Below are 27348 nucleotides of genomic sequence, written 5' to 3' on the forward strand. Positions count from 1 at the left end.
TCAGGGCTGAGAAATAAAGCCAGTCATTAGTACTTCTCCAGGGTGCTTTTAAACTGTGACCCCAGCTCCCCTAGTCTCGATCCCAGCAGATGCCATTCATCCATCCCTGGGGCTGGATGGATGCTGTACTCACCAGCTGACTGCTGTACCAATACAGCGATGACTCCTTCAGCACACACCAGAACTTTTTCCATTTGTTGCCAATGAAAGCTCCTTTTTCCTTCTTTTTGTAGAGCCATCCTTGGCAATCAGCTTGCCCCAGCTCCTTACACGATATCCTTCGTCGGCTCATTGTGAAGAACCCTGTGCCATTAAAAATACAGTGTTCTGCTTGTTTAAAAGTACATTACCAGGAAAGATGTTGCTGTCAATTAAAGATATCAACCTTACTTTGTGATCTTAACAAGTCATCCAAGCATATCTTAAAATATACTTAGAAGTCAATCCATTTTGTAGTGGCTCTGACAGTAATATACACGCCTTTGAAAGCCAGTCTCATGTGCAGAAACAAAATAGTAAGCTACAGATAATGCAGATACTAGTTATCATTTAGATAGCCATACACAAGCTTTTTTTTTGTGAATTAAAAATATATCCTTTAAACCTTTTAAGAGAAGCATGCATGTATTTCTCTTCACACAGCTGCACTGAAAAACAATACATCTATTTAAGTCAGCTAAAGAAAACTATTATGCCAAGTACATTAAAACCGTCAGTGTATGTGTATGCATGCATCTGATTCTACCTCACTGATTTCCAGCTTTGAAACAATTAACATACCACAAGGATTTAGTCCAAAAAAACAGCACGTTGTCATTTTTTTTCAGAATTGCTTCAAGAAACAGTGGAGTTAAAAAGCAGCCTTCCACCAGCTGAGCAGCAGTAGTATAAAATCCTCACCCTCCCAAGATCAAGACATACTAAGAAAATAACAAAAGAGGAAGAGAAAAGAAAAAAAATCTCTCATTACCTTGACTTTTCTTTTTTGTCTTCTGACGCAAAGGAACCTGTAAGAAATGCAGGAAGGAAAGAAAAGAGGAAATTTCAGATTGTGTTGCAACATTTGTCTAGAAAGGGGAGGGGGAAGCTCGAGAAGGACGTGGTGGTGATGCTGGTGGTATATGCAGGATGGAAATGCATAACCCACTCACTGCTGAAGGGACGTTAGTAGCTGAAGCATAAAACGTGTTAATTAGAATTGATGTATGTGGAGTTGAACCAGGGCAAATCTAACTATTATACATGTGCCTGTCTACTAGTGCTTCCTGTTTCACACCCACAGGCAGCTTCTACTTTGCTTCCCTGAATCGTATTCTGTGTTCAGAAGTTAAAAAATAAAAGTTAGAAATCCAACATTTTAATGCTTCCATGAGGGAGGTTTACAAACATAGGTTGATTAAAATACATGGCAGATGTTTCATTGTCCTTTAGCATATTCTAAGCACCCCTACCCCTGAAAATGAAAAAAATATTTTTCTTCTTTTTTTTTTCTTTTTTTTTTTTCTTTTTTTTTAAAGTACAAAAGAACACAGTTCCCCTCTACATAAGTAAGAGTTTCATATTTTTTAAAGAAAGGTAAATAAATCACACAAGCTTGGAAGACTATCCAAACACTAAGATATAAATATACCAGAAGTTTGCCATGCCATACATAAGAATTTTGAGTCTCTGCAAAAATAACATAATTGAATTATATTTTCATTATCAGTGTGCATTCATCCCACGTTAACACACAGAAAATGAAAGTAAAACAGAAGACCAGGGACTGAGAAAGAGGTCATCAGAAATGTAAGGTCCAGGTTTTAGAGTAAATCCTCCCCAGACTGGCTGGCTGTGGACAAAGCACTTTACTTCTCTTGGCCTCAACCTTTCCATCTCTAGCATGGGAACAATAACATTCACCTTCTATTTTTTAGGAAGGTTTTGAAACCTCCAGATGACAAACGCTGGATAAGGTGATGTATGGTTTAATATGCTCGGCCACAATGTTGCTATGCAAAGCTGGTAACTACCTGATCCGCTGCAGAGCTACGCTAGAAACATTACTAATGCAGTCTCCGGACCTATCAGGCAGCTTTGGATGAAAACAAAACCCCTTTTCATGTTATTCTTGAAGGATTTGATGGCTCTTGTCACAGGTAAATTAAAGATGAGTAAAGCTACACCATCTGGAAACAATAACACAAGAAACCACTGCCACCAGTACTTACAAGAGCTGAAGCATTCTCTAGCCAGTTATCCTTGCAGCATGTATCCGAGTGCAGAACTGCATATCGTAACTCTTGGGCTTATCTGGTGCTTATTTGAGATGACCTGAGCAACACATTTGTGGGTGGCTTTACCAGGAGTGAATAATCCCAGATTTCTTCTTAATCATCATGTATTCTTCCCCCCTCTACACTATTTTTTTTAAATTCTACCACGGCCTCTCAGTCTCCCTGACTATTCTCCATGACAACAGACAAAGAAAAGCAATGAGAAAACATATCAGCTACACTGAAGCTCCAAGATTTCCCTGTCCTGTACAGGCCACCTTTCACATCTTCATTCCAAAGAAAGTAACACCCTATTTAGGACACGTGGAAATAACAGACAGCCACAGTGAATCAATGGGTCATGTAATCACACTCATTACTTTCCTTCAGTGCTACCAAAGTGGTGTTAAGGAAAGCAAATTTTAGTCAGCTACCCACAAGCAAAAACTGCAAAGCAGGGTGATAGTGCATCTTTGCCATGATAATGTGGTGGGGTCATGTTGCCTTTACCCAACATAAAATTGTACAATGACAAGACCAACACTGACACAGGATGTGGCTTTGTAAACAGCTGAGGAAGAAGTAGATCTTTCCGCTAACCTTATTGATGATCAGCATAGTATCTATGGCCTATGGCTCATCTGTCAAGAGAGGGTTAATATCCATATTACCTAAATTCTCTATTAGGGCCTGCTCTATATACAGACTGAGGTGGGAACTGATTAACCACTAAGAGCTTGGGGTAGCAAAAATAATTCACAAATTTGCATTTATTATTCAGTAGCAATGATTGTTTCCTGCTGCAGGTTGACAGGGGTGACGGATCTCCATCTCTTCATATTTCATAGGAGGAGTTGGGAAACTAATCAGAGAAGGAACGGCAGTTTCCCAAGCCAGCATTACATTTAGTTTGCCTGGATAATATCAGTGATGAACCCACAATAAAATTGTCACTGAGTGAGATTTCATGAATTAAGTTACATTTCTGTTTTTCTTTTCCAGGATTCCTGAAAGCTGACATAAATTCCATCGAATTAATTCTCAAACAGGAATTCAACAACTTTTAAATGTTTCTAGTGCTGCACAGAAGCCCAATATCAACCCATAAAAAATAATTTGTTTGTTCTTCACAAGAAAATCTTCTAGTAACAGAATACATCAATGGAATATGCCAAGAAATCCAGGGTTGTTCAACAAATTGGTTTCCCAAATTTTGCAGATCTTTGAAGAAACAAAAGAAACCTCTTTCCCCTCAGCACCAGTGCTTGCAGTCAAATATTTTATGAAATTATTTAATTTAAAAATAAAAATAAAAATCAATGAGACTGTTTTCATCTTAAAACAATAGAAAAACCTATATTTACTTTAATCTACCATAAAATTCATGCAATGCCTCACCAGCAGGATTTCAATTCAGTTTTCCACAAGAATATAACACTTTAACACATCTCCAATGGTAAATCTTTCCTCAAAAAGTAAATTTAAGTTTCCTCCTCTGAAAACTGGCTTATGCAAGTTGGAAATCTTTCATTTCATTGAGCCTGGATGAATACTGATTAAGAAATACTTTTAATTTTCAGACCTAGCAGACTACAGCACCAGTGCAGAACAAACAGAAAAGTCTGACTGTGGAAGATAGTTATTACCAGTAAAACCAATGGCACTGACCACGGGCATAACAGCAGTTTCAGATGTGAACATATCGTAACTACTACACATAGTCACTGACTGGAACAACCTGAAACTGAACAAAATGTTCAGTTTGGCTCATACTTTCCTATTCTTCTGATAATGGTGAATGTTCCTCTGTAAAGACAAATTTCTTGATGTGTATTTCAATATCACAGGTTCAACTAGGAAAAAACTAAAATTAAGGAAAAAAAATGTGTCTAGCTCCAGGGAAAATCTGAGGACAACAATCCTCAGAAGAGTCTGAAATAAATGCAAAACATCACAGTTATTTTTAACTTTAGAAGGGTCATAATTTTTCTGTGAGGCTGGCAATACAGGCTAGCTTTTCATCTTTTTTGGGGGGAGGTTTTGTTTGTTCATCTGTTTAGTGAGATCTAAGGGTTGAACAGGATGGGATAGTGATGCTGCATGAAAACACAGGCTTCAAGCTTGCTGTCCATTGCTCCTCCACTTGGCAAATACAACTGGGAGCCAGCTGCAAAGAGAGCTGTACAACTGAGCGTTGTTCACAACCACTTCTGTGCCAGACTGGCTCCCCTGATAAGCAAAAATGAACAAGAGAAGTGATATCTTCAGTGAAAGACTTCTGTCAGCTTAGAGATCCCATGTTTGATTTAAAAACATAGAGCAGGGGCTCTATATATTTCCAGCCTCCCTTTCAAATGGGTGGCCTCGACCAATTATTGTTGGGAATGAAACCTAGCTGGGCAGCATCCCTCTGGAGAGCTGCCAAGAAGCAGCTGGAGTTTGTCTTTGGGATGCTTCTGTCTAGAGTCCAGGTGTACTGCAGCTTGCAAATGCTCCTGAAGGAAGAAGCAGGGCAAAATAGACATATGAGGCTCTCTGAGAGGGAAGGAAAAGTTTGTTCTACAAGCAAAATCAGAGGCATTGCTCTACTGCTGAAGACCAGACTTCACGTCTCCTGAAGTTTAACTCACAATTCATGAGTCTGAGATGGTACCAAAGGCTATGATCATCAGTTTGTCTTCTACAGAGCTGTATTTTCCTAAAACCTCAAGGATTAGACAGATGTATGTCTAAGAAAAGTCCTTTGCTAAGCTCATGTATCCTAAATTACTCTTTTCTCATCTTTTGAAGAGTAGCTCTTGGAAGCGAGGGGACCCCTGGCTGTGGGTCCATACAACAGATTCAATTTCACCCCAAGAATAGAATTGGGGCAGCCTGTAACAGTCTCACCACTTGGCCTAACCCATGAGCAAGATCTCTGGATATTGATGCTGTCCTCAGTCTTCTATGATCTCTTCAACTAGTCAGTAACTGTGACATAACTTCAGATATACTTACAAGAGCATTGCCATCAGCTTCCATGAATGGTTTCAGTTTAGAGGGAAAGCTGTAAAAAGAAAAAGGGTTGTTTGCTTGAGTTTTGCATTATATTTTCATAAATTAGTCCTGACAATAGATGAAAAAAAGTGTTAACGTGATTTGACTTGCCAGCTTCACCCTCTCATCTTCTTCCACCCTTTCAAAAAGTATCTTTTCCAAAGGTAATGCCATATTATGTGAAAAGATTTTACTGATGTAGAAGGCAACTATTGATAAGGAGTACTAACTCAAAGCTATCCTTTTTTTTTCTATGAAATAAACATATTGAAAGTCACAGATATAGTTGGGGAAGGTACTTTTTGTTTGTTTGCTTTCAGGGTTTTTCTGTTTGGCTTGTTGGGTTGTGGCTTTGTTTTAGAAATGAATAGAGAATAAATAAGTAAATCTTGAAGTGTCATTTTTTCCCCCTACTGTGAAAGAAATCAATAGGATTTTTATTTCCACTGAGATGAAATTATTTCCACTCAGCTGAGATATTCCCAGTGTTTTCTGAGTGTTCTAATCAGCTCATTTGCTCCCATCTCCTGAGCACAATGAGATTTCATAGCTGACTACCCTATAATGAATTACACTCTTCCCTTTTTGGAGAGCAAAAATTGTGCAGTCTGATAACATATGGTAGGAATTATATCCCAAGGATATCCAAAACTACCAGTTACCCATTTATGTAATTTCATTCAATATACACAACCAATAGTCAACTCCCTACATGATTTTCCTTGGGCTGGTAGAATGAAAATATAACAAAAGAATCTGTGTAGTACAGAAGGTAAAGGAAAACATACCGACTTTGAATGCCTACAATGTTTCTATGAACTCCTCATCTCTTTATGTATAAAACAATCACTCAGTGAAATGGGAGAGTACAAGACTGCTGAAGTGAGCAAGATAGGATTTCCGGAAATAGAGCCACACTTCAGAAGAATTTCTAACAAGAACTTTTTCCTGTTACTAAAACAAGTAATTTAAGATATGTGGCATTCCTCATGCATAATATTTGTTTCATTTTGAAAATAAAGTCTTAGAAAATAAAAACCCACCTACTGGTTTCCAGCAATTTCAAACCAAAAATAGAAATGCAAACAAAAACATATTTTTCTGGCTCCCAACTGCTTCTGTTCAAAAATAGAAGGAAGCACTTTCTAAAAGTGGCTCAAAAAGTAATATAAAGATGAGGAGAGATGTTATAGCAAATAATTTCAAGGATGTTTAGAAATAATAGCTAGTGTAAACAAGCAGAGGAAACACCTTTAGATATACAAGCAAATTAACATCAAGCTTCAAATGCCGAGCCAAAAAGTAAGGAAATAACAGACCAAATTATAGTAATTATTGTGACATGTGGCCTTTTTTCCTGTCAATTCTCCATTTCAAGCATGCTTTGGGGTTTTTAGGGGGGTGGGGTGTAATTTTACAAACTGCACAGATCTGAATTAGCCACTATACAAGGAGAAGCATTAGTTAATTGGCAAGGAAACATTTCCGCCTGTGTGATTTGTGCCAAAGGAGTTGCAATGGCTTTCAGCAGATCCTTCTCAGTGACTTTAACTCAAACTTTTGTTTAGTTTCCAGAAACTGGCTAAGCAGTCTTTGAGCCAGCATCCAATTTTCAAAAGCAGCATTGACTTCTGTCTCATTCTAGTTAAGTGTAAAATTTATTACTCTCTGTGTATGGAAAGCTGTAAAAATAGGTTCACTGCAGACTGGCTCTCATGCAGATGAACTGACTTTATTTCTCCTAAGTAAACCCAACCTGAGTGGGATTAGTTGCACTGTGAAACAGTGCAGATTTTTATGCCTACTCAAGTGTACTTCACTGTTGCAAAACCAACATTTCAGAAGGGCATGACCTGTTTATCTCTGCACTACAGTAAAATAAGTGTTTCCTTTCAATTCTTCACAGCTGTGCAATAGGACAAGTCTATCCTTTCTGAGCAGACAGACAAAATAGAAGGAGCTGGATAAATACAGCCTCTCATGCAGAGTTAGTCTATAATCACCCTATTGGATATTGGTATAGACAAACCTACCAGGGTTGTCTCTGGGAACTGTAACCCCCTGCCCCAAATATTCCCCTCCCCACGCTGCAGTTAGGGTCCCCTGCCAAGCTGTGTCCATCCCATGCCATGTGTGTGACATGAGGCAGTCTCATCATTCCACAGGCTCCACAGTAGCCCAGGAGCATACCCACAGATGGTGCTTTGGCTTGCAAAAGAGATTTCCAGAACATGAAGGCTACATCTGAGCTCAAGAGCTTGATAAGCCAGTGAGAGGTTAGTAGAAGATAACATCTGAGTTCATACTGCCAGAGGGGTGTCCTGATTCCTAACTGGAATAGCCACAGCAGGAGAATACATGTCCAAGACCATCTCATTTCATAGCTCACTTTCCAGACTAAAGACAGGAATGTGCATATCCTTGACCTGACTCAGATAGACTTTGAATTTGAAGCAGGGTCTCACTTCCTAAGCAACAAGATGAGGATGTGGCTTTCCAGCCCTCCCCATAACCTTCTGCATTTGCAGCAAGATAAGATATGGGAAGAGGAGAGGAAAACCCTCCAGCCTACAGATTGAGGCACTCACACTGAAAATGTACACCAGGATTGCAGTCTGCTGTGGTGGATGTTCAATTCTCTAAAACTGGAAAATGGGATAAAACAAAGAGAGAGGGAAAATAAAATACAGTGGAACCTCTCCCAGTTCAAATGGCTTTATAAAGGAGAGAACAAACTTTAATCTCTCATAGCCTGGAATATAAACTACAACAAATCTATTGGATAAAAGCAAATGAGATGGTTTTAGATTACCAGTTTGTAAACCTACTTTTATTTGTCTTTTCTTAGAGGTGTCAAAACCAATTCATTTAATTTCAGTCTGAATCGAATAATTATGTCAAAAGTGGTTTCAGGTATAAGATTTCCAATTCAAATTTCTGAGGTTTTTGTTTTGCTATGTTTTGATTCAACAACTGAACCATAAACATCACTTTGCATATCTTTATTTGTACCGCTTCACTCCCGTGCTTTCAAGAATAATTAACAAGTAGGTACATGAGTAATAGCTGATGCAACAAATGTGGAAACACGGCAAGTGACTTATCAGAAATATCTTGCAATCGTTTCCATTTGACTGCATCATCTTTTCTGAAATAAATAGAAATATCTCTGTTAAAGATGAAAGGTAATGTTAAAGGTGGGTGGTGGTAGGAGACAATGATTTTCATTGGAAAATATATATATCTTAATCCATTAATAATAATACTCTTGTAGAAGTCAAAATCTACATGGCCTGACACTGTCACGCTGGTTGCAATGACATTGGTATAAGCCTGCCACACATGCCTTCCAAGCATCCCTCAGATGCCATCCAAAGTGGGCATATGCCTTCTGCTTCTGAGCAAAATATTTGAGATATGTGACGTGACTCAAATCATTTGTATTGCAGAAACACCCGTAATGTGTGTAGCTCAGATCCTGTTCAGATGGCATTGATACAAACTATTCAGAAAATTTCTGTTTTACCAAGTACCAAGTCAAGGCTGTAAGACAACCTGGAAAAGAAACTCTTTGCCTTCCTTCTGTCTCCATTCCTCATGTTGGTCACCAGCTTTGATATCTCCGTTGGCTTTTTCTGTTGTGTGCCACTATTTGCACTTCAATGGGCAATGAATTGACAGGCAATATGAAATTAGCAATAGGGTTACAAAAATTTGCCTAGAAAAATCAATGATTACTTAATCATGGATCTCACTTGCAAGCATTAGGAATAGCATTGCCCCACATTATAGCTGTGCTTGAAGCCCTGTCCTGTGTCAAGGAGACAGCCTTATGTAACAGTCCTAAATTATCCCATTACCTCTAACAGGGGTTGTTGTAACAATGCAGGGGAAAAAATAATGACAGTGATTATAAGCTAATAATTGTCCTTTGGGTTACTAGAGATCAATTTAATCTGACAGAACCTTACCATTAGCTACTAATTAATCAGATCTGGTCAGTTATTTAACTGGTTAATTAACTACCTAAATCAACTGTCCTACTCGTACAATTTGATTCATGACCTGCAGGTTTTCTCTCATTTGCCATCTCACCAGGTAAGTCAAGTAGTGGGCTGGTGCTGTGCCATGGGGCAATGACAAACAGACATGGATGCTCTTTTCACAAAAGCTCATGGACCATGTCACCACAGTTATGTTCCACTTGCCTTGGTCTCCATTACTCCACATTCCCAAATGCAGATAAAATTCACCTCTGAGATTGAAAACATCAAGTCTATTAAAGTACAAGCATTAAAATATAAGTCATAATTGCCAGAGAATACCTTAAGCTTTGGCCACAATGGATAAATTTAGCATACTAAATAGAAATTAGCCTTTGAATAGCCACAATAATTCTTATAGCAGGCCTACCAGCAAGCAAATCCATCTGCCACATTATAACCCCATCGGTTATAACCTTATTTTCAAAGGCATTTGAAACGATTCAATCCCCTCACCTGCAAGCAATTCAAAAAGACAACTTCTGGCTCCGTTTGGGAGAGGGCCAGGAAAAACTGGAACAAAGTTCACTGCTCCCGCCTCGGAGACAGAAAGGGTCTGGAGACATCGCTCTGCTGGGATCACAGCCAGGGAGTCAGTCCAGCCAGGTCCAGCCAGGCAGCCCAGGAGTGGCGGGTGACAGGCGCCGACAGCTCCGCGAAAGCAGCTGCAGGAGCCCACACTCGCTACCTTCCGGAGGAGAGAGGCTGGAAAGAAAGGAGAAGTTCAACAGAAGAGAGATGTTCCATCTGCCTCTGGGGTCTCAATGGCAAACATAAAATAAAAAATAATAAAATGGTATGCTTAGCTAAGTGCCTCTGCTCCAAACTTGAATTTGCATGCAGACTCCTCATAGTGTTGTGCTGATTCTTAGTGCTATTCTGCACTTTGAAGGCCAACAAAATCCCAAGTTAAAAGTGGGGATTTTTCAAAAGCCTCAAGTACAGTGCTGGAATTACTGTGGCCTCCTAGTTGTCTCCTCCACTGTGGCAGGCAAATAAAAGCAAGCAAGGCTGAGAAGGTGGCTGCAGAAATGGATGAAAAGTTAGTGCAGTTAGGGGGAAAAGAAATGCTTCAAACCTAGGGGAGCACTTCCCAGGTGTTTTGCTGTGTTCCAAAGATGCACAATTCCCTGTTAGCCCAGAAAATGAAACATAGAGAGGAGGCAGGAAAAGAAAAAGCCCAGAGCCTATAGACCCTCCTGAGATACTGGTCTAAAGGAAAGCAAGCAATAGCTCTCTTTCTGAATAGGACAAGATTCAGAGGACCAAAGAAAAAATAAAATGTATTTTCATCCAAATTAACCAAATTTGCTAAAAATAAGTTTAATTTAAAAAATAAAAATAAACCTTCCAAGTGGAGCTGGCCAGTTCCCTTGGGCTCCCCTATCATGCATCCCCTATCATGCATCCCCTCAGCATCCTTCTACCAGGGACAGGCAGGGAGGCTGCCTGGCACACCCTGGCTTTCACCTCTGCCCCACGCCACCCCAAGGACAAACCATCTTTGGGGCCCTCCCCCCAGCACACACAGTGGGACACAGTGGGACAGTGGGACACACACAGTCACCATAGGAATGTAAACCAGCTTTGGAGAGGAGCACTGGATAGGACATCTGCAGCTGCTCCTGCTGTGATGCTCTGCAGGGCTTCCTGAGAAAGGCACAGCCTCACTCAGGTACTATCAGAGTACCACACTCAGCCAGTTTTCTGATTTAAGGTCATGAAGCTAAAACAGAGCATAAGCCAACCAGCCCCTCCTATGCTTAGAGCCATCCTCTCTCCAGGCACTGTGAATGGAATTTTCTCCTATTCCCAAACACCAGAGAGCTACCTGAGCAATATGACCCACCCTGACGAGAGGTGCAATGAGAACATTCAGTCCCGTTATGGCTGGCCACAACTGCAGTGCAATACATCAAGATAACGGGAGCACACTTTTGGCTCCCGTGTTTAAGAACAAAAGGCCACAGAAAGTTGTTAATATTTGCACTCTCTGCATATTAGGTGTGAATTCTCTCCTTCCTTCCACCCAGGCAACGTTCACTACACTGACAGCTCTAAACAAAGGCCAGCATTCACATTTCTAGAGAAACATCAAGAGAACAGCTTTTTAAAAGTAAAGCAAAATTGTTATGCTGATGATTAGCAAGGACGAAGCACGAAAGCTGGGACAGTTGCTGCTTCTTCCATCAAAGATTCCCACTTAATGTTCAAAGTTCACCAAAAACAGAGTTCTTAGGAGTCCTGTTTGATTTTTCATTAAATGGTTGGAAGCACTGAATAATTTATGTTCCTTCCACCCTTCACAGTACACAAAGTATGCACATGGTACTCAAGTCTCACCACTGCAGTACTTGGCTGCACCAGCCCCTTTTTTACTTTATGTTTGCAATGAGCAAGAGGAAAAAGCCTGCTATACTACACAAAAAGATCACGGCAAGAAATATCTGCTAGAAGATATCCTCCCACAAGCATGAGAAATAATTTTGTGTAAGATGGGTAGTGTAACCAACTAGCCCTGGAAGCTGAAATAAAATTTACAAAAAAAAAACTGTTCCTGGTTGCAAAGGATTGTTACAATGCTTTTCTGCAGCCATCAGTACCCGTAGCATCCAGGATTTACTGTGATCCTTGTTTTTTAAACACTACAGCCTTTGCCAAAAATCTGCACACAGAAATAAATCATTAAAAATGACAATTTGCTACTCCTGCATATGTAGATTCTGACTACATTAGACACTTGCTTTCTGAAACTTAAAAAAGTGAGTAACTCCTTTTCTGAGGGGTTGTCTTCATTGTCTTCATTGCAGTGAAATCTGGAAACAAAGCAGTGAGCATTTCTATAAGGAGAAGGTAATGTGGCAGAACTGTTTACAGAAAACTGAAAAATTAACTTTCTCTTTTGCAAGAACAATTTCCATGTTTTCTCAGAAGACCTGGACTTTATGTCATAAGCTGTATTTCGTGAAACATTTTCCCTCTAAGTTCCACCATGCTGTGTCTGTCCCAATATTTTGAACAATTTTAAGTCTCTATCTCTCTCCTTCTAAGGAGAGATTCTCTCTCTGTTTTTCTAATGAACTAGTCGCCTGCTGTTTATATCCTTTTATATTTGGATCAGTGTATTCTGATGTAAAGTACCTCCATTTTTTAACCTAATTCCTATGCGTATATCTTTCAAGTTTTATGGAAGAAAAGTAAACAGCCAAAAAAACGAACAGACTTTTCAGTGATAACAAATTTTAATAAATGTAAAATAAAATTAATATTATCAACTATTTCATGGCAGTTTATAGCTCACGGTAATTGCAGCCTGCATAGTTAATCTTACTTTTATGATCCTCTTTCAATAAATTATTTGTAATTGTTACTCGAGTTTTCCCTCTCATGCCATGTGCCATATTGGCAACAAAACACCCATGGTAGAATGAATTAATGAGCAGTAAATGCCTGGAGAAAAGCTACCCTGCGTTCTGGATTTCCCATTGCAGCAGAGCTATAATTTATACCAGTTAAAGAGTCTGAGGCTAATACAAGGATTTGAAACACCCGTAATTTAAATTGTCTCCATTTAAATCAATTCACTTGATGACACAACTTTCAGCACACATTTTTTCTGACACGGGGAAGCAATGGTGTGTATTTGTCTTCCTAGCTGATCTCTTGTGCTTTCCTCAAGTGCTGCAACACATCCTGTTTCTGTTGGCAGCTAAATAGCTTCTCATGCCTTTTGCAATCATTATCAAGCCCAACGAGGTTATAATCCTCCTCCCCTGTTTAAAACATTGAAATGATTTGAAAGATTCAAAGAGTGCCAAAAGATTTGGATACAACTCCTGTATGTGCATCATTGGTAGACCACGACTGAGTTACTACCCCATGAGGAGTGGTGGAGCTTTTTGGGCACACCTGCACAACCAGAAACACCTCAGCAAACTCACATAGCTCTGAAGGAGCATATGAATGTGGAAGTCCTTTAAAACACCAGTGAACACCTTGTCTTTCTGGAGGAGACCTGTTATTGTTCGTTACTTAACATCGAAAAGTACACTAATTTTTTTGGGATGAGAGTTGAAGAAAGTCTAAATGTAAGCAAGATAACCATTGCACTTAAGTGGCTTTAACACACCAAGATGACAAACTTAAATCCTATCAGCCAGTGCAAGAGTTTTATTATGAACTTTGTAGAAAAATTCTCATCTTAAGTCATCATTAGTCCTAGTTTGTACTTCTTTTCCATGGAGAGTCTCAGAGAATACAATGTTTTCATTAAATAAAATACAAAAATAAAGTAAATAAAATAAAATGGAATAAAATAAGCTTCCTGCCCAAAACCAGAAATCTTAAAAAACAAAATGCAACATAATTTATTAAGAAAATATACAGCTTTGAAATAAAAGTCTTTCCTTCTTACAGGGAAAAAATGAGGGGAGTTGTTTTATCTAAAAACACAGATAAGATGAACAATCTAATGACTAAATGACTAACTAGAAAAAAAATAATAATTTCACTTTTATACTTTCTCACATGCTTATTTACTTTTTATTCCCCCATTTATCTTTCCTTTTGTTGAAACCTGTACCCCAATATGAGGTGACAAAACACAAAGTGAAATCAAACCATATCATTGCTAGAGCTCATTATGTCCTAGTTTAAAGGACATAATTTCAAAACCTATTGCAGTCTTTACATGGAATTTTATAATTCACATACAATTGAGCATTAATATGAGATACAGACAAACCCATAAGAAGGTTAGCACAAGAAACCCACCTCTCACGAAGTGGATAAAGTTTTGACCATCAGTATGTGATTTGTTGAGATTTAAGAAAGGAATAATAATTATTCCTCCAAAATAAATAAATAAATAAATAAATAAATAAATAAATAAATAAATAAGACTACTCCAAAGAGAAGACTTTACTCTTTCCTTTTTTTTTTTTTTTTTTTTTTTTTTTTATCTTAAGTGTCTGCCACTTCAAGATTTAAATCCCAGCTTTTAGCAGAAGAAAGCCAGCTGATCACAAATATTACAACAAAGGAATTCTGGAAAGTTGAATTCAAGGTAGCCAAGGCTGAAACTCCACAGGGCTTTGTAAGGCAGGTCAGTAGGTCAAACAGCTGTTCAGACTGGATGTCAGTCAAGTTTTTGGCACATTTTGTAAAGTGTTGCACATGTAGCCCATATTTTCATACTGTATGACTTCATTAAAAGCAAAAGAAGGGGTGAGAAACAGTGGAGCAATGGTACAGATTTTAACTGAGTGCCCAATGTCCTTGCACATCTGCAGACAGCAATATAGGGCCCAAATATAATGCAACAGAATATAGCATACAGCAATGTAATGGACCAAAGTAGGAGCATGCTGTCATCCACTGTTTTAGAACTGCATCTCCACAACGCATCTTCACTGGCAACTCAGTTTATGTCAGGCACAAACAACATATCCAGAAGACAGACAGCTTATGGAGAGTCTTGCATTCCCCTGCAACTGCATATGCTATGCGTCACTTTAGGGTATGTTTTCAATTTTAGCCTCTGCAGGAGGGAAAGTGCTTTAAGTGCATCCACTGTGCATTTGGGTACAATCCACAAGATCCCAGGTGGAGACACAAGGCAAAAATCACACCTGAAAAGAACCTCTCTAGTGCACTAAATTGCTAATACATAATCATAATAATAATACTTTCTGCTTCTCAATGCCACCCCCTTTCCTTCCCCTCTCAATTCCCTAATTGCTCTTAAATGAAGAGATGTTCAACAACAAATTTTGGAAGTGCTGATTCCTACTTGCTGCAAACATCTTCACACTGTTGCTTTCTGAGAAAACCTGATGATTTGACATCATTTCCACTCTCCTTGAACTTTGTGAGATCCACACAAATAATTTGACTGTATTAGGAAGATAAAGAAAGCTCAGACACTCAAGCAAGTTACTCGGTGTCAGGTGAGACATACTAACTATGGAAGAGATTTAAGCTAAACTGAATTGCCTAGCAGTTGCATTTGCTTTAGATTAAGAGAAAATAAGCACAATTAATATGACTCAGCTGGTGCGGTATTTGATGGTGCTTGTACCCAGCAGCTATTCCTAGAAGAAACTCATAGACTTGGATACACCAACGAGTAAGAACATGAGTTCTCCTGAGACCTTGCAAGAAGGAATGAGGATAACAAAGCAGCTACACAATGTACCAAAGCAGAGATATATGTAAAATGATTCACAGCTTTATCACACATAATATTGTTATAGGAACTTTTCTGAAGTATTAGCAATGGAGATTGCAATTTATTTATTTCCATTGTAATAGACCATGTGTGACATACTGTAGGAACATGAAAAAAATTAAAAAAGAGAAGGTAACTCTGCTCCTGACAGTTTCCAATTTAAGGCAGGCTACAACAGGAGGATGTAGATGGGAGCCCAAAATAATGGTGAAACAGTCACCAGAATCATCTGTTGGATCTCAGACAGTATCAAAGTTAATGTGACTTAGAAAAATAATGAGATATTTTTAGGAGACTGCAAAACATATGAAAGTGTTATAAGAGAGGGAGGGAAGATGTCAGAGAATTCAAAATGACAGTTAAAGCTCAGTTATGTTTGACACTGCCCAGAAGTGTAAATAGGCAGAGATGTCAACAAAACAGCAGTGTAAGAAAATTACCTTTATAGTGACTTTCTGAATTGATATGAGGAGGTGAAATTGCCTTTGTCAAGGCCAGATAATTGTAGATTTCAATAAATGGGACATGAAATAATGACAACTTAGATGACACTTTATTTGTGTGTATGGAGAATGAAGACATTTGAAAGCATGTGCAAAATATAAACATAGCTTGGAAGCAAAGATGTAGAGAATTGAAAAAGGCACTTGGACCACAGTTTAACTGTCAGTAGTGACATAAGATGACTTATGAAAGGCAACAATTAATCTTGCTGATTCCACCTAAAGGCTGAGCCAAAACATATCAGAGATACAGGACAAATCCTACATTTGGTCAGGAAAATAAATAGATAGACAGATAGATACATACATACATAGATACATAGATGGATAAATAGATAGATAAAATCTGTGTTACAGGAGTAGATCCTCCCTTTGTAGATGGAGAAGCTGAACTGATGTTTGTGAATGAAATAATGCAGGCATGAAGTGCAGAGGAAAAATGAATCAGAGGACAGGATCTTTTAGTAGAGCAAAGACAGCATTTTGGGGTGTACCAAGGATCTTCTGAAAGGCAATTTTTAAGTGTCTCAGAAAACAGGTGGAGAACCACTGGCAGACAGAATCACAGAAAATAAGATTTTAAGAAGAGATTTTCAGACAAAATCAAGGATTAAATTATGGCAGAGAGCAGAGGCTTTTCTTGATTTATTGCATTTAACAGAAGAAAAAAAAAAAAAAAAAAAAAACATGCTAGTTGAGGAAAGGGAGAAAGACTAGAGGAGGATCTGGGGAAAAGGAAGGTAAGTAAGGTGAGCTCTACCCAGATGAGGAAGCTGTATCTGCAGAAGTAGCAGTTAAAGAAGGGACACTTGTTGGTTGGGCAAAGCCATGTCACTTCGTTGATTTTTTCCCCTTAGAAGCAATCAGAAAGACCTGTTCGGAGATGAAAGAGAAGCACGGGGATAACTGAAGGTATCTCCACAGAGAAAGCATGACTTGGCTATGCCAGAGGCAGGGGATGGAGCTCAAGGAGGGCAGACACACTCATCGTAGCAGAAGAATTCGGTTTATTGATGGGGCTAATGCCAGAGATGCCCCACAGCAAAAGCAAAAGAAGCAGACACTGGAGGGCAGCCAGGCTGAAACTTGATGATAGGAAAGAGAAGTGAACAATTAGAGGGTAGAGGAGGCTGCAGAAGGGAAATATTTTTAGAAATGCATGTCACTAAGGCATAAACGCAATACACACATATATAGGTATGTTGAGAACAACAGCAAGGTGAGCTATGCCTTTAATTGCATGCATTGCTTTTCAGAAAATTCCTTAAAAGACATAAATATATCTTAGCCAAGAGGGAAATTGAGATGCAGAAATAGGTAATAAATATTACTTCAGTGCCTGTCTCCCTGTTCAGTAATTGTGTAACCACACGCAGCATGATTTCATTAGCAGTAAGTGATGCGGCAGGCAGGGAGGGCCCATTCTCTAGGCCTGTAAATAGTACCAGCCACATTGGCCCATAAATAGTACCAGCTACATTAGCAGATGAGTGAATGATCCCCTGAATACATCTCCAGAAACAAAAATGAAACAATTGAAAACTATTCACCTGTTATGTAGCAGCATGGCCCTCCGTGACACGCTCTGGGTCACTGCTCCTACCTCCAGAGCCAACAACAGAGAATATGCTGGGACCTCCACATGGCACGCTGATTCACAGCTGGCTGCATGGACACACCATTTAACAGAGGGAGCGGACAACACTTCCGTCTGTACAGTTTCTTGGTGTGTTACCACTGTATCTCTACCCAAACAAATCCTCACCTCATTCACCCACAACCATGACAGTATTTTTTTAGCTAGAACACATACAAGAGCACGAAAGAGATGGATCTGGGGGGCAGGTGGGAACACTTTGATATCTGGAATTAACCAGGATGAAATAGAGCAGAGTATCTTAATCATCACTGAAGCTTTTCAGTCCTTGCCAGTTCAATGCGTTCCCCAGCAGCCTTGTGGCAAATGCACTAATGCTAGCAGAGAGCATGCCTGAAGCATGCAGAAGCAGGGTGCTGCACCCATTTGTGGAAACACATTCAAAAGTGAGAAGCACATGCTGCTTTCTGGCCACTTGACAGTCCCACAATAAGTCAGATCTCCCAGTATGCATGGGAACAAACAGCAGACAGCTTGTACAAGAAGTTCATGAAAACATTAGCAGACCAGCATAAATGGCCGTCACCCTATTTCTTTCAGTATCCCATGCTGATACAGTCCTGGAGCATGCATTTGCTGACAGTATACACATTAATGTGCCATTTCACCTTTCCTACCTATGAAATCAGGCTGACTTGCAAGTGGAAAGCAGCTGTTGGAGCACCGTCTGGGAGTACCCACTCTCCCTGCTTTAAGGAGTGAACTGCTCTCTCAGAGGTGGCAGTGAGGCAGCAAGTGGGCAAGGTCAAAGTGATGAAGCATTTGAAAGCAGAAAGCTTCAAAATCCCTGACCTGAGGCACATAGCCCCAGACATACCACAGCCTGGGCACCTGCTCAAATGGTGTGCAGCTGTTTCACCAGTCAGTACCAAGAGAGGGGCACTGTGGAAGCCTCTCCTTCCCACAGAGGCAATATTTGCCTCCAAAAAGTGTAAAAATGTCACCACAGGGGAAGGTAGAGAAAAGATATTCATGGGAAGGAACCAAGCAATTTCTCTCCCCTTTAGGAATTGTCTCAAATCATTGAAGATTGGCATAACTAGCAGACAAGAAAATCCTATTGACCTGAATTGCAGTCCCTGAGCAGAGATAATGAGCCTTCCAAGAACTTCAATTAATATAACTGCCCCCAGTAAAGAAAGGTATTGCCCTACTGCCCAAAAAGGACTTACTGGAAGCCAGTGGGTAAGAAAATGATTAAACAAGCTGTTAATCTCAGCTTTCGCTGGAAGAAAACCTGAGTCCAGAAATGTAGTTGGTGTTTTGAATTTTGTATTTCAGGACAAAAGACAGAAGACTGTAATTCCAGGTGTCCTATTTTTCAAGGTGAGGATGAGCCCATTCACATTGTACTTTTGCTGTGTCTCTACCAATAAAACTTCATATCTATGAGAAAAACATTAAAATTAATGTATTCCAAAATTCTTTTCATATTAAAAACAGAAATCAGTCTACCCAGTGCTGTCACCACAAGACATTACATTCTACCCCCATACTGCACATTAAATACTTTTTACATGATCCTAGATTTGTACATTTTCAAAACCCTACATCAGTAAAGGAACTGCTTCTATTTCCATATTATATGCCTCTCTTCACAAAGATCTGATTTACCTGATGCATGTACCTACACTGTCACCCTGTCCTTGACTGGATCTTTCTGAAACATAACTGAATTGAACTCGTTCAGAATACAAATTGTTTACATACATGCCGACATGTCCTCACTCCACAAACAAGCCTCATTATTTCTAATGAATTCATAATTTCTAAGTAACACATTTGCATTTTTTAAACAAAATGGAGGAAAAAGGGAAGCATAAGATCTTTTACACTGTTATGTAGAAAAAAATAGCAGTTATGTGCCAGTGTGAACTTCCTTTATCATACCAAGTGTCACTTCTCATCAACTAAAACCATTGTTTGTTTGTTTAAAAAAAAAGACTGAAAAGAAAGAAAATAGATATCACCAGACAGAAACACCTACATCTGTCACTTAAAAGGAAAGAAAGAAGCCACAGCCTTACCAGCACGGAATTCTGACGAAGAGCTACACTTGTCCTGTCAACTCCTATACCTTGCAGAGCAGAGAGGAAACTCTTACAGAAATTGGTTGCAAAGCTTAAATTGCCCAAGAGGAAACTGGTGTGTCTTTTACAAGTCATAACTATGCAAACCACAAGCCAGGCATCAAAGTAAGTGCTAAAAGCCATGCCTGCCAGAGCCATTAATACTGGAACCGAGCTAGGTAGGAATAGGATGGAGGATGGAAATAAAAAATTAGAAATATTCTCAGCTTGTTTTTTAATTTTTGTTTCACAAATGGAACGTGGTTTAAAAAACTTAAAAACTTGTATTGAATAATTCTGAGAAAATGTGATGGTGGGAGACAGGAGCAATCACAGTATAGGTGCCCTGCAACAAATCCCACTGCGCAAGCCTCAGTATAGTCTCAGTTGCAGACCCACTCCCCAGGATGCCCCTTCAGCCTTGGTCTCCTTGGTCCTCAGGGGTCTAACCATGTACCCGGTAGTGCAGGAGGACTCCGGGCAGCCCAAGCCCTGCCATGCTGAGTGAAGCCCTTGGGACAACAGGAAGAATGGGGCATGAAGCACAACCGGTTTGTTTTTTCTGGGTCACCTACAAGGTGTGTCCCAGGAAACAGAATCCCAAGCAGGAATGAGGCTGACAGCAAGGTCTGCACCTTGGTCACATTAACAATCTTTATTTCCCATTTTTTGACTAAAAAAACTTCATTTCCCTTTTTGAATAACTGTTTGATTTTGATAAATCAAAATCAACAGCCCTATTCAACAAAAAAGAAATAAAAATTACATCTTTGTGTACTTTTTTTGCCCTGTGCATTCAACAGTTTCATTCACAGGCATGTAGGCTTTGAGAATGAATCAACAATTAACTATAGTATAAAAAAAATATTTGCACTCTCTACACAATTCTTTACTTATTCCACATATTGCATAGAACAGAGCACACACTCTGATAAATCTCTCTCTTCTTCAAAGTGACGGACACTTAAAAATGAGGCAGATTGTTTTGTGCTTTGAAATTTTTTACTCACTGGTATATTACAGACATGTTTCTTCAAAGCAGCATGGAGTTGTGCTGTCTAGGGATGATCCTGTGTTTCCTTAGATCTCCCTCTGCTGTGGCAGGGAAATTCCAGGGTCCCCAGGGAGGTACAGGAACCATCCAGAGATCTGACTGCATTACTATGCATGACGCTGAAATTACAGTGCCACCTGTAGGACACCCGGAAGAAATTTAATTTGGGTTTTGCTTATGCCAGGAATGCCAGTTGTTATAATTATAAGGCTTTCTAGTAGTCTTGGCAGAAGCATAGGTACATAGAAAACAAATGAGTCATGTCAGCCTATAGGGAGTAACTTGAAAGCCTAGTTCACACTGAGCAACAACGCATTGCTTTCAGTACATCAGTGCAGCCAGATGAAGATATTTTGCTGTGAAAATGAATCTTTTGTGAGATAAAGATGTACCAGAACAATGAACTCATTGACCATCCACCTTAGAGCTTGTACCTCTGTAGCCAGGAGATAACCATTGCATCCCCAACAGCATCCAGCCAATGCAGAAATCACCCTCAAGCACACAAGTCTGAGGAAAGCTTCCATTACAGTTGCAAGATCTTTCTTTTTTTCATCTTTCTTAAAAAGAATAAAAAATAAATAAATAATAAAAATAAATAAAGTATTAGAAATTACCTTTTAGCTGTCATCTGTCTACGCATTGCATTTTGGAGACTGGTATTTGCATTATGTGCATATGGAACTTTGCATCAGCACTGGGGAGCACTAGTGAACACTTCACAACATACTAATAAACTTTTTTAATGTCATTTTCTCTCTTATTTTCCACCTTTTCTAACACATTACATCTAAGGTGATGATTCTAAAAATTTCTCTCCAATGTATCATTTGAAGATACACGGTAAGACAAAGGTAAGTGAACCTTTGAACCTTTGTTGTTAGATTTCCATTAATAACATCTGAAGTGGAAAATACTCAACTGATTAACTTAATGGCTCTGCTGCTGCAAACATCAACATAAAAGAGAAGGTGTACAACATGTTCAAAGACAGCTTCTGCTTAATGTGCAGCTGTAGTCAAAAAAAAAAAAAAAAAAAAAAAAAAAAGAACAGAATGTTCAGACAAATAAGGAAGGGAATGGTGAATAATATCATGGGTGTAAGAATGCTTTTGTGTGAATCAATGACACAGCTTTGTGTGGAATATTCTGTAAAATAATCACCACCAAGAAAGAATGGGAAGAACATTCTGAGACTAAGTAATAGTGAAGAATAAAGAGCGAGAAGACTGATCAAGAATTGCCAGGGGGGAGAAAAAATCTTTTGTATCAACATAAATTTAAAAAATAACAATGCTTTGTAACATGGAATATCTGATAGGGGATTGTACATAAATTTGAACATAAATATTTAAAATTATGGTTTAGATAGGGAAATAAATCTCTTAGTCGTATAAAACAAAAAATGGAGGAGGAAGGAACAAATAATGAAAGGTGATGAACAAAATGGACAGAAGGTAGTGAATTTTAGCACAGTATTTGGAACTCACTGCTGCAATAAATTGACTGTGAAAGTTTGGGCAGAATTGAAAGTACTTTATGAAGCAGAGCAAATAGTGAATCACTGTGTACAGAAAGCAGTAAATAAAGTAATTTCCAGGAACATTAGGTTGAAATATACATGGCAAATTTCACAGCATAAGAAAATGATTTGAGACATGGCATCTCTATTTTCTCCTTGAGCAGAGCAGCAGTTGTCACAGGAATCAGAAAAAAAAAAAAAAAAAAAAAAAAAAAGTGGCCCAGGTCACGGATTATTTGTAATGGAATCCCATCAGATACCATGTGTACTCAAATTTGCTCTGAGTTTGTTTTATACCAGGTAGGAAAATGAGGTATCGTTTTAGCCTTTCTTTGCCTATTCAGCCAAATAAGTACCTGATGAATGTACAAAAAGGTATGGGAAAGCCACTGAAAGCAGATTACTTATCGCTTATCAAAAAAAAAAAAAAAATTCTGTTGGTTGTGTGATTTCTGCCACAGGCTTCAGAGACCACAAGTGGGATGAGATGAGTCTCTGTCAACCAGTATGATTCATATTTGCCATACCCGACTGTTACATGCAAACCAGTAGTTGCTGGCACTTAACATTTATGATAGAAAGCTACCGACTCCCACTACCGAAAAAGTTTTCCTCCTAAGCAGTAAAGATGTTCCAGCTTCCTATGAGGTTTGCTTTCTGTTTTAAGTTGTTTCACAACACAGTGAGAGCTAGCCAGCCCTCAAACACCCTTGTGTTGAGCAAGTGGTGGGATTTCATACACATCGCTTCAGCTTTGTGTCCCTCCCTCCCTGGGATCTAATCAACATCACGTGGGTACAATTTGCAAAATTGCAGGGGAAATTAGCCGAGTTTTCACCTCTTACTTTGAGAATAAAATGCCGGTGGCCTCCACAGGACTGGCTGCTTCTGAAGGGGAATGAGATAAGCCTTCAGAGGCTCCAGCCTCAGCTCTGGCACTGACTCACCACTTGGTTTTTGACCCACCACTTCCACAGCTTTACTTTCACCCTTTTATAGGATGTACACAGCAACTACTCACATCAGAGGAAAATTACAAAACTTCACTTATTAATACCTCTAAAGATTCTGGAGTTCCCCAAAATAAACATTTCACAGGAGGGCAGTATATTAGCCATCTTTTTAATGACAGTGTTATTTGCAAAGAAAAACAGAACATCTATAAAGTGACCAGAGAATTGCCTAAGTGACTTGAAAACAAATGGTTGCCAAAGTTAAACATTAGACAGTGGTTTTATTGCAGCACTATACTAATCAAGGAGTTTAACATATGCACAGAATCCTAAATCCCACTATTTGCTTCGAAGTCATTTCTTGCACAACTTTATGCCACCACTTTCCTTTCATCTTTGATAAAAAGCCTTTTGCAGCTCCAGTTGTATTAATGCTACAGCTGTTTGTTGCAGCTGCATGCATTCAAAAAGCACTGATCTGTCAGAGACCCTGCACTGACTTTCCACCATAACTTTCCACACAGACAATTTCGTCATTAACCAAATAACAGGAACTGGGTGTTCCTGATACACTGGAAGCCTGGTGGGCTTGTGAGAAGGCCATCGGCATCCTGGGCTGGTACTGATAGGAGCACAGCCAGGAGATTGAGGGACATGATTATCCCCCTTTGTTCAGTTTGAAATACATCTAAATATTGCTTCCAGTTTGGGAACCCTCAAAAAATAGGAAAGGCATTGACAAACTGGAACAAGCTCAGGAGGAGCCATCATGATGGTTGAGTTGTCTTGCAAGAAGAAGCTGAGAGAAAGAATTTGTCTAGCCTGGGTGAGGAAGAGCTTCAAGGGTCACCTAAGAGCAGACCCCAAGCACCTAAGAGGGAGTCAGCAAGGCGATGGAGACAGGTTCTTCACAATAGAGCACTGCAGGAGAAGGAGAGGACAAAGGCAGAACTTTAAATAGGAGAGCTTCAGTCCAGATACAAAGAAAAGCAATTTCCCCATGAAGACGTCAGGACAGCTACCCAGAGAGGCTGTGCAGTCTCAGAGTTGTGCAAGCTCTGGCAGGACAAAGCCCTGAGTAACCTGGTCTGAGCTCTCAGCTGGAGCGAGACCTCCTGAGCTCCCGTGGTGGTGCAATGAGTCTGGTTCCCTGTTTGATCCAACCTACCTCTGACTAGCAGAGGTCATCCAGAGAACTGCAGTATAGGTATTAAAAGACAAGAGAGACGTAGAAATACCCTGTGTGTTTTCAAAGAGCAGGAGATAGATCAATAAAAACATATGCTTAGGAGTGCCTGCGTATTTGTGCACATTTTTAAAAATCTATGCTAAAATCCAACCACAAAATATCACTGTGTAAGAGCTGGCAATTACCTGAGATTATACACCTTCAAAACTATATTCCTTTTCTTTTCTCTTAGGCCAATACATCATTCTCTTTCACTTTTTTTCACATTTCAGCTATTTTTGCCAAGTGATCCAAAATTAAAGTTTTTCAAACTTTTTTTTTTTTTTTTTTTTCAGACAGGAAAAGGAACACTGATCTTTATACAACTTTTCATATTAGAAAAAAACAGTGTTTGGGAGAAGAGGGGAGCTGCTAGTTGTAATGCTGGTTGTAAAGTAAATGGGAAAAATAAAAAAATAAAGTACACACCATATTTTTTGCATTCTCATTTGACAGTCTATTTCAAATAGGGTGATTCTAAAAGAAAAAATAATGCAAATTAAAAAAGAATGATACTGGCATATATCTTGAGCTGCATACATTTTTAAATGTTTGAAAGTCTTTTGAAAAAAAATATTTTCACATATCTCAAATTTATTTTTTCAAATAGTTCTAAAGTCATACCCGGGCTTTCCAGGGCAGCCAACCTAGTTACCTGTAAAGAGCCCAGAAGGATGTCTTGTCCCAAACGTAAGACAAATAGATAGATAAAAAGTTAAGCTAGCTGTTGATTTGTATCATCAATATCAACAATTCATCAAAAATTGATGAATTGAATCATCATCAAAAAACAGTGATCGCCTGTAGTGGGTTTACGTGGCAAGGTTTTGGTAGCAGGGAGCCATAGGGGTGGTTTCTGTGAGAAAGATCTAGAAGCTGCCCCATGTTTGGGAAGGGCCCCATTGTTTTCAGAGCTGAGCCAATAAGCGATGTTGTTTTGCGCCTCTGTGAGAGCATATTTAAGACAGGGAAAAAAACGCTGCGCCAGACAGCAGCCGGGAGAGTCAAGGGAGTGAGAGAACAGCCTTGCATGTGCCAAGGTCAGTGTAGAGGGAGGGGGAGAGGTGCTCCAGGCGCCGGACCAGAAGTCCCCTGCGGCCTGTGGTGAGGACCATGGTGAAGCAGGATGTCCCCCTGCAGCCCATGGAGTACCACGGTGGAGCAGGGTTCCACGCTGCAGCCCGTGGAGGAGACCACGGTGGAGCAGGTGGCCCTGCACCGACGGAGGCTGCCGCCTGTGGAAGACCCCTGCCGGAGCAGATTCTGGGCTGGACCTGTAGCCCGTGGAGAGGAGCCCACGCAGGAGCAGGTGACCCGGCAGGAGCTGCTGCCCGTAGGGGAGCCAGGTTGGAGCAGTTTTCTCCTGAGGGATGGACCCCGTGGTACAGACCCATATCTGGAGCAGTTCTGAAAGAGCTGCTGCCTGTGGGAAGCCCACGCCGGATCAGTTCATCAAGGACTGCATCCCGTGGGTGGGACCCCACAGCACAGGGGACGAGAGTGACCAAGAAGGAGCGGCAGAGAAGAAGTGCTGTAGACTGACCATAACCCCCATTCCCCTGTTCCCCTGCGCCGCTCGGGGGGAGGAGGTGGAAGAGGGTGGATGGGGGGGAAGGTGCTTTTGGTTTGCTTTTTTTTCTTTGTTTTCTCACTTCTCTCGCTTGTTAGTAATAGGCAATAAATCTTACTATCTCCTTATGCCGAGTCTGTTTTGCCCGTTACAATAATTATTGTGTGATTTTCTCGTCCTTATCTCAATCCTTGAGCCCTTTTCACATATTTTCTCCCCACTCCTCTTTGAGGAGGGGGAGTGAGAGAGCGGCTGTGGTGGAGCTCGGCTGCCCACTCGAGCGGAACCACGACATCGCCTTGTATGCAACTCACTCAGAGTGCACTGAATTCAGTCATCCTTTAGAGCCACCTGAGTTGCATTTAAATTCAGATACTGTACCTTAAACAGTCATCTGAAATACAGAGCTTAATTATTGCCTTCAAGAATATTTAACTTGAAAAAGTCCATTTATGAAACAGCAGCAAGAAAAGGCTGACCTACTGCTGTCTTTTTGTTTGTACATCTATTTCTCAAGTAATGGCTTTTAAAAAGTGGTACCATCACTAGACATATACACATCATCTCTATCATCGAGACCAATTGAATTTCCCCAAATCAAATTCCCTCCCAGCTTGTTTCCTTCGTGCGGGTGCCTTGGATGTGAACAGCCTGCCGCTGAGCTCCCAGACCTCCAAGCAAAGGGGTTCACGTAGCAACGCTGATATGTTCACTGGGAAGAGCACAGACCTCAGCTGCCTGCTTGTTGTTTCTCACCAGCATTTTCTGCTGAGGTTGCAGAGCAGCCACGTTTGCTACTTCCTCTCTTCTGCTCCCCCGCAGCACTCATCCCCAGACCAGCAAGGCGTCAGCCCAAGGAAGGCACAGGATGCTCTCTGGCCACTCTTTCTACCTAGCTATGACTTGTACCCGTCCTCCACTCTCCCACCCTATTTGCATTTTGCATCATCAACAGCCAGCCATAATAAGGTGAGATAAGGGAGAGAGATAAAGTGATGTAAGTATTTTGTGATACATCTTTTAAAACGTTTGAGTTATTTTGGTCCAGTGGTTAAAATCTTTCTATTTCAGGTAGGCTTCCTATGCTAGTACCTAAGCACTAGGTTTCAAGAGATATACATGTAGGTGGGAGTCTGTTCTTTTTTAACAAGCCATTTTTCTCTAGGTTCACATGTCTCTCAACATGGCACTTCACCTTGATATTACATCTCAAGATCTCCAAACATCGA

General features: G+C 39.9%; 1 protein-coding gene across 7 annotated transcripts in view; it reads right to left on the reverse strand.

Annotated features, from left to right (window-relative positions):
- The window catches only part of IPCEF1 (interaction protein for cytohesin exchange factors 1), an 83461-nt gene that overhangs the window by 40664 nt on the left and 15449 nt on the right, over window positions 1–27348 (reverse strand). For 3 of the 7 annotated variants that reach the window (XM_082757123.1, XM_082757121.1, XM_082757120.1), the window contains 4 exons: window positions 9791–10039; window positions 5253–5301; window positions 971–1007; window positions 134–303 (listed from right to left, as the gene is read on the reverse strand). In XM_082757123.1, coding sequence (XP_082613249.1) covers window positions 134–303; window positions 971–1007; window positions 5253–5276 — 231 coding nt within the window. In that variant the 5' untranslated portion in view covers window positions 5277–5301; window positions 9791–10039. Of the gene's footprint in view, window positions 1–133; window positions 304–780; window positions 895–970; window positions 1008–5252; window positions 5302–9790; window positions 10040–19750; window positions 19840–20802; window positions 20929–27348 lie in introns of those variants that run through there. The other 4 variants (XM_082757119.1, XM_082757124.1, XM_082757122.1 and 1 more) reach the window with 3 other exon arrangements.

The sequence above is a fragment of the Aythya marila genome (assembly GCF_965140915.1).
Source record: "Aythya marila genome assembly, chromosome: 3".
Classification (NCBI taxonomy): domain Eukaryota; kingdom Metazoa; phylum Chordata; class Aves; order Anseriformes; family Anatidae; genus Aythya; species Aythya marila.